Source organism: Bacillus rossius, chromosome 13, assembly GCF_032445375.1.
Source record: "Bacillus rossius redtenbacheri isolate Brsri chromosome 13, Brsri_v3, whole genome shotgun sequence".
Lineage (NCBI taxonomy): Eukaryota > Metazoa > Arthropoda > Insecta > Phasmatodea > Bacillidae > Bacillus > Bacillus rossius.
In genome coordinates this window covers 15763311-15775981 of record NC_086340.1, presented here as the reverse complement: position 1 = coordinate 15775981, position 12671 = coordinate 15763311, and the positions used below count along the sequence as shown (strand labels likewise).

Sequence of the window (12671 nt, the reverse complement as noted above, 5' to 3'; positions counted from 1 at the left end):
ACATCGCGAACTAGACTATCCTGTCTGGCCGCCTGGCGCAGCGAACATAGCGAACATAGCGAACATAGCGTAACTCTCTGTGTGGCCTCGGCTTACGTGAGGCGGGATGATAAAGTGGTGACGCTCTTTGGTGCTTCTAGCGCGGTGTTGCCTTTGAACTGGCGCGCAGTCTTCTCGTCGTCTCAGGACTACTGTGAAATTTGAGCGGTGACCGTAACATTAAATGGAGGGCACCTAAAGTAGTACCGTAAATATCTAGCTTATGATTAAATTAGCGGTTCCTAGTTCCAGCCAATGAAAACGGGCGAGAATGCCGCCATGTTATGTCAACTGAATGTTTGTATTTGTATGTAGATTTAAGCATTTTGACGTACATTCAGGTTAGGAATCGTTGCAAATTGATAATTTATTCAACGAAATATTTTCATTCATGTTTAAAATGTTAATGTACCTAATTAAAATATCAGAAATATGTCTACGGTTAAATATGAAAATTTCAACACTTCAGCTTGTAACTTAAATTCGTACACATATTGTAATAGCAAATATGAAACTTTTAATGCTAATTAATTTAATACTATTATTATATACTCCAAGACACCAACTAATATTGTGTACAGTTATAAAATATATTAATGAATTACAAATACATTTTTATAGACTCGTTTAATAGGAAAAATAAAGCTGGTCATATTAGAATAATCAATTCCCAAAATCATAAAGCGAAATAAATATTCACATCAGAATTAGGTTTTAATATTTCGTGCAATTTTCTTATAAGTACCCTATCGTTTCTTTACATGCTGCTAATAATTCATTATTTTCTACTCCTTTCGTACTACTTAAAAACCTGCTTTCCTCAAGGATACATTCTACTGTGTTCTGATTGTTGCTTACTATTATTATTACGGAAAATTATGATATATTATTTATTTTCATTGATTCTTATATCAACGTATTGTTGCGAGGATACTAGAGGTGAGACAACGAGGCAGGCCAGTCGGCCAGGCATGCCAACCGTGAATGGGGGGATGGAGGGGTACACCTCCCAGACAGGTAGCACCCGCCCCTCTGCTGTAATCCGGTTGGGGGCGGCGCCTCTCTCCCCGTCTCGAGGGTTCGGCACGTTCCCAGCGCCCCGTCTGCACGTAGTGGCGTAACCAGGACGCCGTCTTGCTCGGATGTTCGAGTGTTAATTCTGTTCTGGTGTTCTGATGACGCGAAGTTTGCAGGACCTATCCGCATGGTCGTGCTCACTATTTCACAGTGTCTGTTTTAGCGCTGGCGATGCTTTGCTATTAAATCAGTGGTGTTGTAAGGGTCTTTATCGACTAACATAATTTGTGCGGCTAAAAAAAATTTTTTTAAGTGAACTGATATAAATTTATGCGTAGAATTATTACCTTTGAATCTTCATACAACTTCCTTAAACAACATAATTGTACGATTTCCAATAATTTTTTTTTCTGTGCTGTGATTTTTTTGTACAGAGTGAGTGCGTTCTGCCTGCCGTATATGTACTGCAATTTCGTCATTTCTTTCGATGCTGTAAATTGCTAGAGAGAGAGAGAGAGAAATAAAGAGAGACTGCGTAAGAGAAATAAGCATTGTCAAAACCATATTTTTCATCATACTGAGAAGGTCGTAGAAACACGTAGTATAAAGGTAAAGTAGCTTGGTTGTTTGCGCGTGAAAACAGTGAATTGTTGTTTCCAGGCCAAGAGATATACTTAACTGATTTAACAGAAAGAAAATAAAAACAAAATAGTTTAAATAACTAGGGTATAATTTGTTGGCTGATGCCTTCTTATATTAACACAGCAATTTTTAAGACTCTAACAGTTTCAGAATGAAAAATGTCTCGTATAAATTGTTTAAATCATTCAGGAAATATATATTTTATTTAAAAAATTAAGAAAATGGTCTTGTTCCAATATAAACAAAATTAAAATAATAATAATTACCGTTAAAACATGGATTTGTAAATTTTTTTAACATTGTAACCTTTAGGACAGTTAGTGAGAGATAGCCATTGTGTCACGTGTTTACTTTTTTTTTCTAGCGACCTAGACCAAACACGAAGGAAGCTATGAAAAAACGAAAAGAACTTCTATTCTTTCATTTTTATTTTGTTGGCTGGCCTGAACAAGCACTTGGCAACACGGCTGTCAAATTTTCAGTCATTATTAGCAACGGTGCCAAGTGTCTCTATATTTCTTTTACTTTTTTTAGTCTCCTTTTTGAAGCAAAATAGAGGTCTTGGAATACTAGCCAAAATAAATAAGTGTTCTAGATTTCAAAACCTCATACATGTCTTAATCAAACATCTTCTATGTGGAGGGAAAAAGGTACTATTACCCGCTGTATTAATACAAGGGGAATAAATAGGTGTTTATTAGGATTTATTTTCGAAAAGGGCGATTTTTAAAGGACATCATCCCGTTTTAATAAAAAAATGACGAAGCCACTTAACTTTACACTGTTCTATTCCTTTCTATGAACTAGAGAATAAATCTTCTAATAAGCATGGCATTTGAAGCATTTCAAAGATTGGCGTAAAATTTTAATGGAAATCGATTAATTTTTTTTTTGGAAGAATGAGAAGAAAATGTAATATTTTAAGAAATGTCAGAATAAAGGAGTTAGATATTTTTTTTACCACCCCAGAAGCGAAATAATTTGATATAAAACAATACTTTACAGGCTTGTTTCACCATACACTTAACAAAACAAATGTTTTCGAAGATATTTCGTTGTAAATATTATTATAGTTATTTTTATATTACTCTCTTTTCATCACATTGTTTAACAATTACAGTAATTTTTTTTTAGAAAATTTTACATTCACAAAGGCATGTGCGATTTTTTAACTTACATAACTACAGAAAAATTACAAAAATATAAAATCACCTATTTATTAAACCAAACAAAAGAAAAAAATTCTTAACCATCATAAATGCTATTTTTAAAGCGAATTATTTTTTAAGCAATATATAGAATTACATTGATTCAAACATACAAAAAAATTAAAATTAATTTTAAAATAAAACTTCATAATGATCGTTTTCAGTTAAAATAGTTCTGCCAAAGATTAATATATTTTAATATAAATGTTATTTCAATATTTTTTGTTGATATAATAGTTGAAATAACTGCATTACACATTCATGAGAAAATTTAAAAAAAGAATGCTTCAAATGAAACACGTGGGTGTGTGTCAAGCGCCCGCTCGTTGATTTAATATGAATCATCTACTAGCAGAGACAAGCTTTTCACACATCCTCAGTTATTTGCTAGTGTGTCTGATCTTCATCCAGATAAAGCCACATCACCCAAGCTAAAAAACCTACCTGCCAGTGTCAAGCTCTTTGGTTTAACGTGAATCATCTACTGGCAAAGACAATATTTTCAATCATCCGAAGTCATCAAAAATTAATCTGCCCCTACGGGGAAAAGGGGGGATGAAAAGTCTCCCTCTACCAAGTGCTAACGGATTCTTAGAGGACGGAAGAGTGGTTAGAAGTACAGGACACACTATTGTCTTTGGGAGAGATAGGTACTCCCCAGAAGGCGGTAGAACTAGGGTACCTGACAGTCAACAGCATAGGATGCAGAAGGCAAAAGGAAACCACTGCATTAAAGATCCTCGCTGATATCCTCAGGAGAGTCATAATGTCCTGGTTCTAGCCCGGATATCCATGAGGGTTGCCAACCTTCTTGGAGGAGATGGCACACGAAGAAAAAGGGGAAAGTTGGGGAGGTATGAATCAAACACGGCCAGCCCCTGTTCATCGCTGACTTACGCCCTTCATACGTTTTTTGAATGGTTCTTGCAATGGGAAAGATATTTTTTTTTGGGATGTGTGCAATTGCTGTTTGGGGACGGGAAACAGACCAGTCTGTTTGTGCCAGAGGATGGGAACACTTATCAGTTGCCGAAACGTCGCAACTGTTGTCTTAAGAAGCCTGATGCGTTCGTCTGTGCTTTGTGGTGTCCAGAATATCTGTTTTGTCACATCGCTGCGTTGGCTGGTGCGCTTCTGTGTTGTGCTGTTGTCAAAAGTAGTTTATTTTTTTTTGTCTTCATTTATTTTTCTTATTGGAACTGTATAGTCGCTATACCACCGTAACATTTTGTTTACTTTTTTCCTTCCACGAAATTTTCCATGCATTTTCCACATATTATTATTATTTTTACTTTTTGACATCGGATACATTTGGCTTTTTTTCTGTGCGATTGCATTTTCATACAAAAAATTTTTTTTTGTCATTTTTGAAGTTGCTTGCGACATAAAGTGTAACCAAACAACGGCTTATGTCCAAAAAAAATCTTGCACGCATTCATGTGTGTGTCTGTATCGATGGCAAGGAAGCGAAGAGGCATTACGTGACGCGGCGCGCATATTTCGCGTGAAGATCCCGAGACCTTCTGAAAGTTAAAAAAAAAAAAAAAAAAAAAAACACTGTGAAGCATCGTCTGTGTTTTCGTGACTGGGCGATTATTTCTTTCAGGGTACACGTCGATTGTCAAAAACCACCGGTCACAGCGAGTCGTTATTTTCTACTCCTTTCGTACTACTTAAAAACCTGCTTTCCTCAAGGATACATTCTACTGTGTTCTTATTGTTGCTTACTATTATTCTTACGGAAAATTATAAGATATTATTTATTTTTATTGATTCTTATATCAACGTATTGTTGCGAGGATGCTAGAGGCGAGACAACGAGGCAGGCCAGTCGGCCAGGCACGCCAACCGGTGGGGAAAGGGGGGGGGGGGGGGGGTGGAAAACAAGCGCTTCCTGATTGGCCCGGCCGAATAAGGCGGACGGCCCGTCCAATCACGACGGGAGAAACACAGGCTGGTGCGGACTTAACCTTCTTGCAGTTCAAAGGGCGGTTCAGAATTTTTTTTTAGCGAAAAATGCCTGCCTCTAGACATTAGTCTATAAGCGAGTTTACTTACCCCCCCCCCCCCTAAATCACCCTTTTTTTAAATCCCAATCCTACAAATGCATCGATAGGACTGCACCCGTCGCGGATCCGAAATAACAATATTGCACAGTTGGCACCACTCATACTTCCCCCCTGGCTCTAAAGACTTGGGAGGGACCTACAACGCCCTCTGCTCGCCGAGGTATCCCGCCCGAGGCGCTAAGAATAGCGCCGCTGCGTCACTCGGCCGGTATTTATTTGCCAACCTGCAGCGGGAAAGCGCGCGCCCCAAAAAACCTTTTCCCACGGGCTCCGTCGCACCGCGCCTGACACCGTAATGGATTTTTTTTTAAAAAAAACATTTTTATGAGTGTAACGTCTTAGCTCTCGGCGTATTGACACTCGGCGGGAGTAGGTAGTTTCGTGGAATGCGACGGTAGTCAAGTCAGAGTAACAACCACGGTACTGCCATCTGTGCAACATGGCGCGAACCGATCTTCGATGAATTTTTAACAAGATGGGTAATTTTTTTAAATAAAATTCTCTGTTCGAATATCAGGTCCAAATCCGAGGGGTTTGTTATTTTTTTTCCAAGTCTTTTTTTTTTTTCGTTTTATGGAAGCAATTCATTTAAAAATAGCTTGAAAATAATTTGTGTCTGCAAATCGAATCATCTGATAGTCGACGTAGCATTCTCCGACACAGAATTCCATCGGTGGGTGTGAAATGCAGTTGAAAACACAAGTGTGTATATTTATCACGCTTGGAAATTCTACGTTAAAATTTCGAATCCGATTTTAATATTATAAGCGTATTTTCAACGTGAAAACACGTGAATTTGCTCCTTACCGAGGTTAGATGATACGCATCTCTGGCGATTACTGAAAGACTCACTCACATGTTTTCTTTTCCCCCCTGCCGATTCTCCAAGAAATATCTTGGAGGCACAAGTGTATGGATTAGATGACTTACGTGATTAGTGAAGTCACTTTAGTTAGCATTTGGCAGATATCTTTCGATTCCGCGTTATAATCTGGCACAAGTATGAACTCCACTCACTGGTAATGTTTCATTCGCCCGGGTCAGAAACAGCAATAAATGTACGGGGTATAATTTGCTTTGCATCAGTGTACATTATATGTAAAATCATGGGTCTACATGGGGGGGGGGATATTGTGGTTAGGAGGACCCAGGCTCATAGGAAACCTTCTATGTTCACCTGTGCTGTCGTCGTTTTGTTGTCCATAAAACCTGCTTAGGTTCATCGTTGGGTCCAACTATTTGACATAATCTGATTTAGGCTTATTTTCTGTGGGTTATGTTTTCATTTTTTTGACGTGACAACGTCTAATAAATCGATGAAAGCTGGCTGCACGCACGAAAAATTATCCCGTTACTCACATTGTCCCGTTACGCTGTGTCCCATTACGCTCATTGTACGCTTGCTCCGCATATATCTCTCTTCCACTCGATTGGAAACAACGATCGATTTGACTTTTTCGAGGCACATTAAACTTGAAACACTGCCATTCGTTTCCTAATTTTCCTATCATCGTCCTATCCTTAACAGAATAACACAGATTGGAAGAAGTTAAATAGCAAACATGTATAAAAGTTATAGTTAAAATAATCTCTTCGTTAAAAAAAATATTAAATTCTATTCATAAAAGTATGCAATCATTTCATCAATGTTTTGTTATGACGTTGTCACGTTAAACTATCGTCCGTAAACCGACTCTACAGACAACCAATTTTTTGTTCTTAGTTTGCATTCTTGAAATTTTCCCACGAAGAACATTATATAACAACACATGAATCTGCTCGTTACCGAGATGTGATACTTACACATCACTGGTGATGTACTGAAAGACTCGAGTCACATTTTTGAAGTTATGCTTCTTACACGATGTTCTCGCTTTTAGCGCGTGCGTTACTTTCTAACGCTGCCATGGAGGGGGAAAAGAGAGAGAGATAGCCGGTGAGTGATCGCTCAATGGCGCGATACACGAATATAGCTCTTAGGCCCAAGGTTACTGATTGCAGCTACAGCGTATGGTTTCATAAACTTTCAAATACTTTTGTGAACGTGTACACACCTTCCCTTCTTTCGCAACTCTTAATTCGCAACTGTAAACTTTCAACGCTGAGACTGGATCCAGTGTTAGCATTAAAATAATTGTGACATTACGTGTAGACATTTCCAAAAGGGTTATTATTAATATATTTTTTTTAGCTATCATAAACTCATTGATTCATTCTCACATGCATTCAAGACATGGACAGGTACTAGTAAATGCCTACTTCCAACGTATGATTATGAGTGCTTCAAATATTAAGAGTAACCTAAAAATTTTCTATCCCTCTTACGTGTGAAGTTGTACTTCTGACGCGCGTGGCGGTAATTTTTTTTTTTATATAATTTAAAACGAAGGTACTTTTCACACATATCATATTGCCATTATAACATATACCTAGGATGGCATATTATGAAGGATTTAATATTTGACGTGGCCTTTGTTTTATGTCTATAATTGTTAAGAGTGAGAAAACAGATTCTAAAAGTATAACCCAATTAAATAAAAAACAGTTTTATTTATTACAAATTTTTTACAGTATTAAATAAATTACTACATTTAAAACGTCAAATTAATCACTCACTCGTTTAGTCCACAGTTTACTCTGTCCACTGGAGCTCGGCAGTATCTTGCCGCGCACCTCTCTCAAACACATTGCCTCGTACTACTCACTCGTCCGTCGCACACAACACAGTCCCGATGCACCGGTCTCCGCACACGCAGCTCCGTCGCTCGTCGCCCGCTATCGCTCGCCAAAGGGGTCACTCACCCTCTTTCCCTCCACAGCCTCTGAGGCTGGCGCAGCCCGTTTTTATACCCCTCAGCCCCCTTCTGGAATTATCTCGCAAACCCTTTGAAAGTGTCGCGTCATCAGGGTCGACATGACACCCGAAGCTCCCAGAACAATGGCGTCCTATTTCCGCCACTTCACGCAGGTGGGGTTCTGCGAGTGTGCCGTCTCCGTCTCTTCCTCTCCCGGTTCCCCCCAACACGTATCCAACTATTCCCCTCCTGCGATCGGAATTGTCGAATCCCCTTCAGCAAAGAAGTTTGGCTCAAAAAAAAAAAGAATACCGTGTAAGTGTATGTTCCGTTGGGAGAAATGTACTGCGCGGACAGCGGGCCGGCGGCCTGGCAGAGAGCCACGGAGGGTTCAGGCACGCGGCCGGGGTACGTCGTCCAATCGGCGGCTCCGATCTCGCGGCGGGCCAGAGCGGTGGAAGGGGGAGGGGAAGGGCCCGATGTCGCAGCTGCCGACACGGCGTCTTCTGATTGGCCCCGGCGCGGGACCCTGTCGCGTGGCGGCCGGCGCTGACTCGAGGCTGCAGCGGACAACCGCCGAGCTCAGGCTCTTTCCAAGACACGCGACGTAGAGACCTGTAAAATTAGCGATTTCAAATCCCTGAAGGATGGACTCCAATGTTCCTCTACGCACTCGTGCAAATTAGATACATCTGCTGATTGGTCACCGACTCGTGACACCTGTTGACTGGAATGATCGTGCTTCGCTAATTCTTCTGTTAAAGATTTTTCAGTGGCCCAGAGTCCCTCAGATAAACTGTGGCCCAATCACTGAAGCAAAATAATGTCAAAAGTATTTGGACTATATCCTATCGCGAAATGAATCCACGAATTTTACAGGTCTCTAGCGATGGTTTTAAGTAAATTCGCTGGTAAAAATAATTACACGAATAAAATAATAAGCTTACTTAATTAATAATAAAATAACACAATATTATTTTATTTAAAATAAATTAATTTTCTTATAAATTATATATAATAATTTCAAAATAACAGTCTATCCTGTAAGAACTAACTATTTGTTATAAATAAATTTAATTCTCAACAGCCGGACCCCACGCGATAATATCTGGACGCGAGCGGATTACATAATTGAATTGGTCCATGCAAAAAGGGCTTCAGTCCATTTTTTCCGCAATTCCAGTTTGAATATGCAACATTACCTAAGAAGGTAGATACACATTTCTACGCCAAAAAGACTTCAGTCCAATGCACTGTTACCGTAGTAACAGACTGTTAATTTCACTGTTCCATGCAGCAAGGGCTTCAGTCCTAGACTGAAGCCCCTTTTGCATGGAATAAAGTTTGGGAATTTTTGTTGTAGCGGCGCACTATTGAAATATTCTGTGACATTATGTTTCCTAACCTGTTATTCAAAATGTTTATAACAAAAGAATGTTGAATATGCAGTTTGTTTGTTAAATGATGGTAAATTAGTAAGTTTTATACAAAGATATTGTTAAATAATGTCATCAGAAAGTGAAGGCACAGACAATGTAGAAGAAAGAGGTATAAAGAGGAAAAGTACACCATCTTCTTGGAAAAGAAATATAAGAAAAACTGCAAGATATAAAGGGGAGGAATACCTAACCTCCAAAGGCAATTTGATTCCAGCCAGAACAACAGGACCTCCATGCAGGTAGGTCTATAACTACCAATGTTATCTAAAGCTTGTATTTGTTATATACATTACAATATTAGGCACTTACTTATGTATTTCTGATATCAAGAGAATTAGTTTTAGTAGGCCTAAATCTCTCAATGCACTATATATATTTCCTTTATTTTCCAACAATCACAAAAATATTTATCGTTTTGTTTTCAGATGTCAGAGAATGAAGTGTTTTGAGAAGATCTCAGATAATGAAGCTATTGATGTGCTAAGACGTTTGCATGATTTGCCTACAAAAAATCAACAAGACACATTTATTCAATCTCTGATTGATATACATGATGTTGATCGCCGTCGACCTCGGAAGAAAGAGGGGGCAAGAATTGTTGACAAAGTTTACAAATACTATGTTATTATAGGCCATGTAAAGAGAGAGGTATGTTACAAAGCTTTCTTATCATTGTTTGCTATTACTGATAAACGAGTGAAGAGGATTAGAAAACTTGCTTTATTGGGCAAAAGTCCCGTTGATGAAAGAGGGAAAACATCAAGTGCTAACACACTTCCACCTGAAGTTCGGGAAAAAATCAGAAACCACATTCTTAGCTTTCCAGTTAAATGCACAAAATACACTGGTAAAACAAAATCATATCTCGATGCCAGACTGTCTGTAAAGTCCATGTATAATCTATTCAAAGATAAAAATCCTGACATTAACTGCAGTTATCAGTTTTTCATTAAGTTTTTCAATGAAAACTTTTCTCTATCATTTGGCAGACCCCAGGTTGATTGCTGCTGTACTTGTGAGGAGTTAAAACTTAAAATTAAAAGCCCTCACATAAATGAAGCAGCCAAGAGGTGTGCGGCAGCGGAACTAATGATTCACAGAAGGAGGGCAAAGAAGTTTTATAATGAACTTAAAAAAGAACGAGACTGCAAAACTGAACCACACGTTCTGTCCATCTGTATGGATTATATGCAAAATATTCAATTGCCACGAATCCCAGTTCAAGAGACTTTCTATATGAGGCAGTTAACAGTCAATGTTTGCTGCATACATAACATAAAGGAACATAGTGCTATGTTATACCTTTATCATGAGGGTACTGCCAACAAAGGCCCAAATGAAGTGTGCTCACTTTTAACGGATTATTTGAACACGGTTCCTCCAGAAATTAAGGAGATAAGGATTTTCTCTGACAACTGTTCTGGCCAAAACAAAAACCACTCACTGGCACGTTTGTTATTGGCTTTAACACAAACTGGTCGATTTAATAAAATAGAACAGTTCTTCCCCATCAGGGGTCATTCGTTTCTCCCCTGTGACCGAGATTTTTCAATGATTAAAAGACAGCTGAGGAAACATGACCGTTTATATTCCTTAAGAGAAATCACTGAATTAGTAATCAAGAGCAGTAATAATAATAAGTTTATGGTGACACATGTGAAATCGGAACACATATTCGATTACAAAAATTGGTGGCCTCAATATTACAAAAAGTCTGTCGTTTCAGAAGAAACGCGCCCGAGATCAGTTCCGAAAGATGATAAGCAACAGTTTGGCATAAGTTCCTTCATGCATTTTTCTTTTAGTCAAGAAATGCCTGGAACAATTGTTGCACGAAAATTTATCAATGGTATGGTACTACATACTTTTTGTTTGCGGCAAGCAATGACGAACCCCGAATTTCCACCATGCATTGCTTATCCAGAAGGGAAGGTCCCCATTAAAAAAAAAGAAACTAGATGACATACGAAAACTTCTGCCCTATATTCCCGAGGAGCATAAACAATTTTACATTGATATTTCTAACTGGCCAACAGCTGAAAACATTGATTTGGAAGTACAAGATGATTAACTGGAGAACATTGATTTGTAGGTACAAGATGATTAACTGGAGAACATTGATTTGTAGGTACAAGATGATTAACTAACTGTATATAATTTAATTTTTGACATACTGTACATGAGTAAATAAACTAATATGTAGTAAAATATAACATATTGTATCTTCTTTTCTACCATTTTGTTGGATAAGAAACAATTAAAATAATATATATACTAAAATAACAATAAAATATAAAAGAGTGTTTAATAAAATACTTTTCCATGCAAAAATGGCTTCAGTCCAACATATTTTATAATTTTTTTTTCGACAAACTATATACAAGAACAGTAATATAGATAATTCATATGAGTGGTGAAATTGTTAGGTACCATATTAAAAAAAGGTGTTATTATATTATTAAAATCTTCTGGCGCAGACAGTTTTTTGTGTTTTTCTCAAAAACACTTATTTAGGACTAAAGACCTTTTTGCATGGATCGATTCAATTGTCCCGAACTATATAAAGCCAGATTGAAGACCTTTCGCTGATAGTAATTATGCTTTTAACGAAGACAAAAAATTTTAAAAGTAAACGATAGATAATGGTGTAGTCGCGTGGAGCGGGTTCGTAAACAGTAATTATTTTTTTGTAAACGGAACACATAACAATATCTTTCTTAAAGTATTACAAAATATTTCTTGACAACTGGATTGTTCCCAAAGGAATATTTTGTAAAATAAAGAATTTTATTTCATGTGAAATGAAATTAAGGGGGCAGACTAGTCAGGGGTATATACGTGTTAGTGAGGGTAGAGGATAGCGTAATTTTGCTTGAAATTACAGTAGGTTCACGGAATTTTCGTAAAAAAAAAAATACACCTCAAATAAACGAAATTTTCTTCTTAGTTCTATATAATTGATTCATCGTTAAATATAAACCAGATTAAATTACACCATATTCGTTTTCACGAATGCCAACATGGTTAGTAAAGTTTTAGTAGGCCTATGATGCACTGCATAAATACGTGATGTTTAAAGTTTGGAACGTCATCGCTAGCGAAGACTTATTGCACGTGTTTTCTATTATATATATCACGTACTTTTTGCATAATGGAAAATTTGCATTTTTAACGTTTTAGAGTAGTGTTGATAAGGAGAATGAACTGGTATATATAAATTGAACATTTTGGTTCAATCAATTTTACTGGCTGCTGTGTGATATGGTTTAATTTATTTCATAAAAATACATATTTATTTTTACCTGGCCTTTTTAAATCATCAGAATTTTGGTGGTTTTAAAAGGCTAAATAAAGTTAGAGAAATTTTTCTAAAATAATTTTAAACCACGCCAAGCAGTAGTCACCAGCATTGTCTTAAAAACCTTAAAATTTTAATTTACTTTTTCTCTTTGGTTTTCCTTA

General features: G+C 37.5%; 2 protein-coding genes across 3 annotated transcripts in view; one reads left to right on the top strand and one right to left on the bottom strand.

The window, feature by feature from the left end:
* The window catches only part of LOC134538271 (titin-like), a 453345-nt gene that overhangs the window by 436454 nt on the left and 4220 nt on the right, over positions 1 to 12671 (bottom strand). The gene's annotated exons all lie outside the window — the stretch shown is intronic.
* LOC134538641 (uncharacterized) lies at positions 9680 to 11365 on the top strand. Its single transcript, XM_063380077.1, has 2 exons — positions 9680 to 11301; positions 11338 to 11365. The coding sequence occupies exon 1, from the start codon at positions 10101 to 10103 to the stop codon at positions 11169 to 11171; it is 1071 nt and encodes a 356-aa protein (XP_063236147.1). The 5' UTR covers positions 9680 to 10100; the 3' UTR covers positions 11172 to 11301; positions 11338 to 11365.

What these genes read in the sequence shown, in the direction of transcription:
- LOC134538641 (XM_063380077.1), top strand. Translation starts at nt 10,101, where the DNA reads ATGTATAATCTATTCAAAGATAAAAATCCTGACATTAACTGCAGTTAT.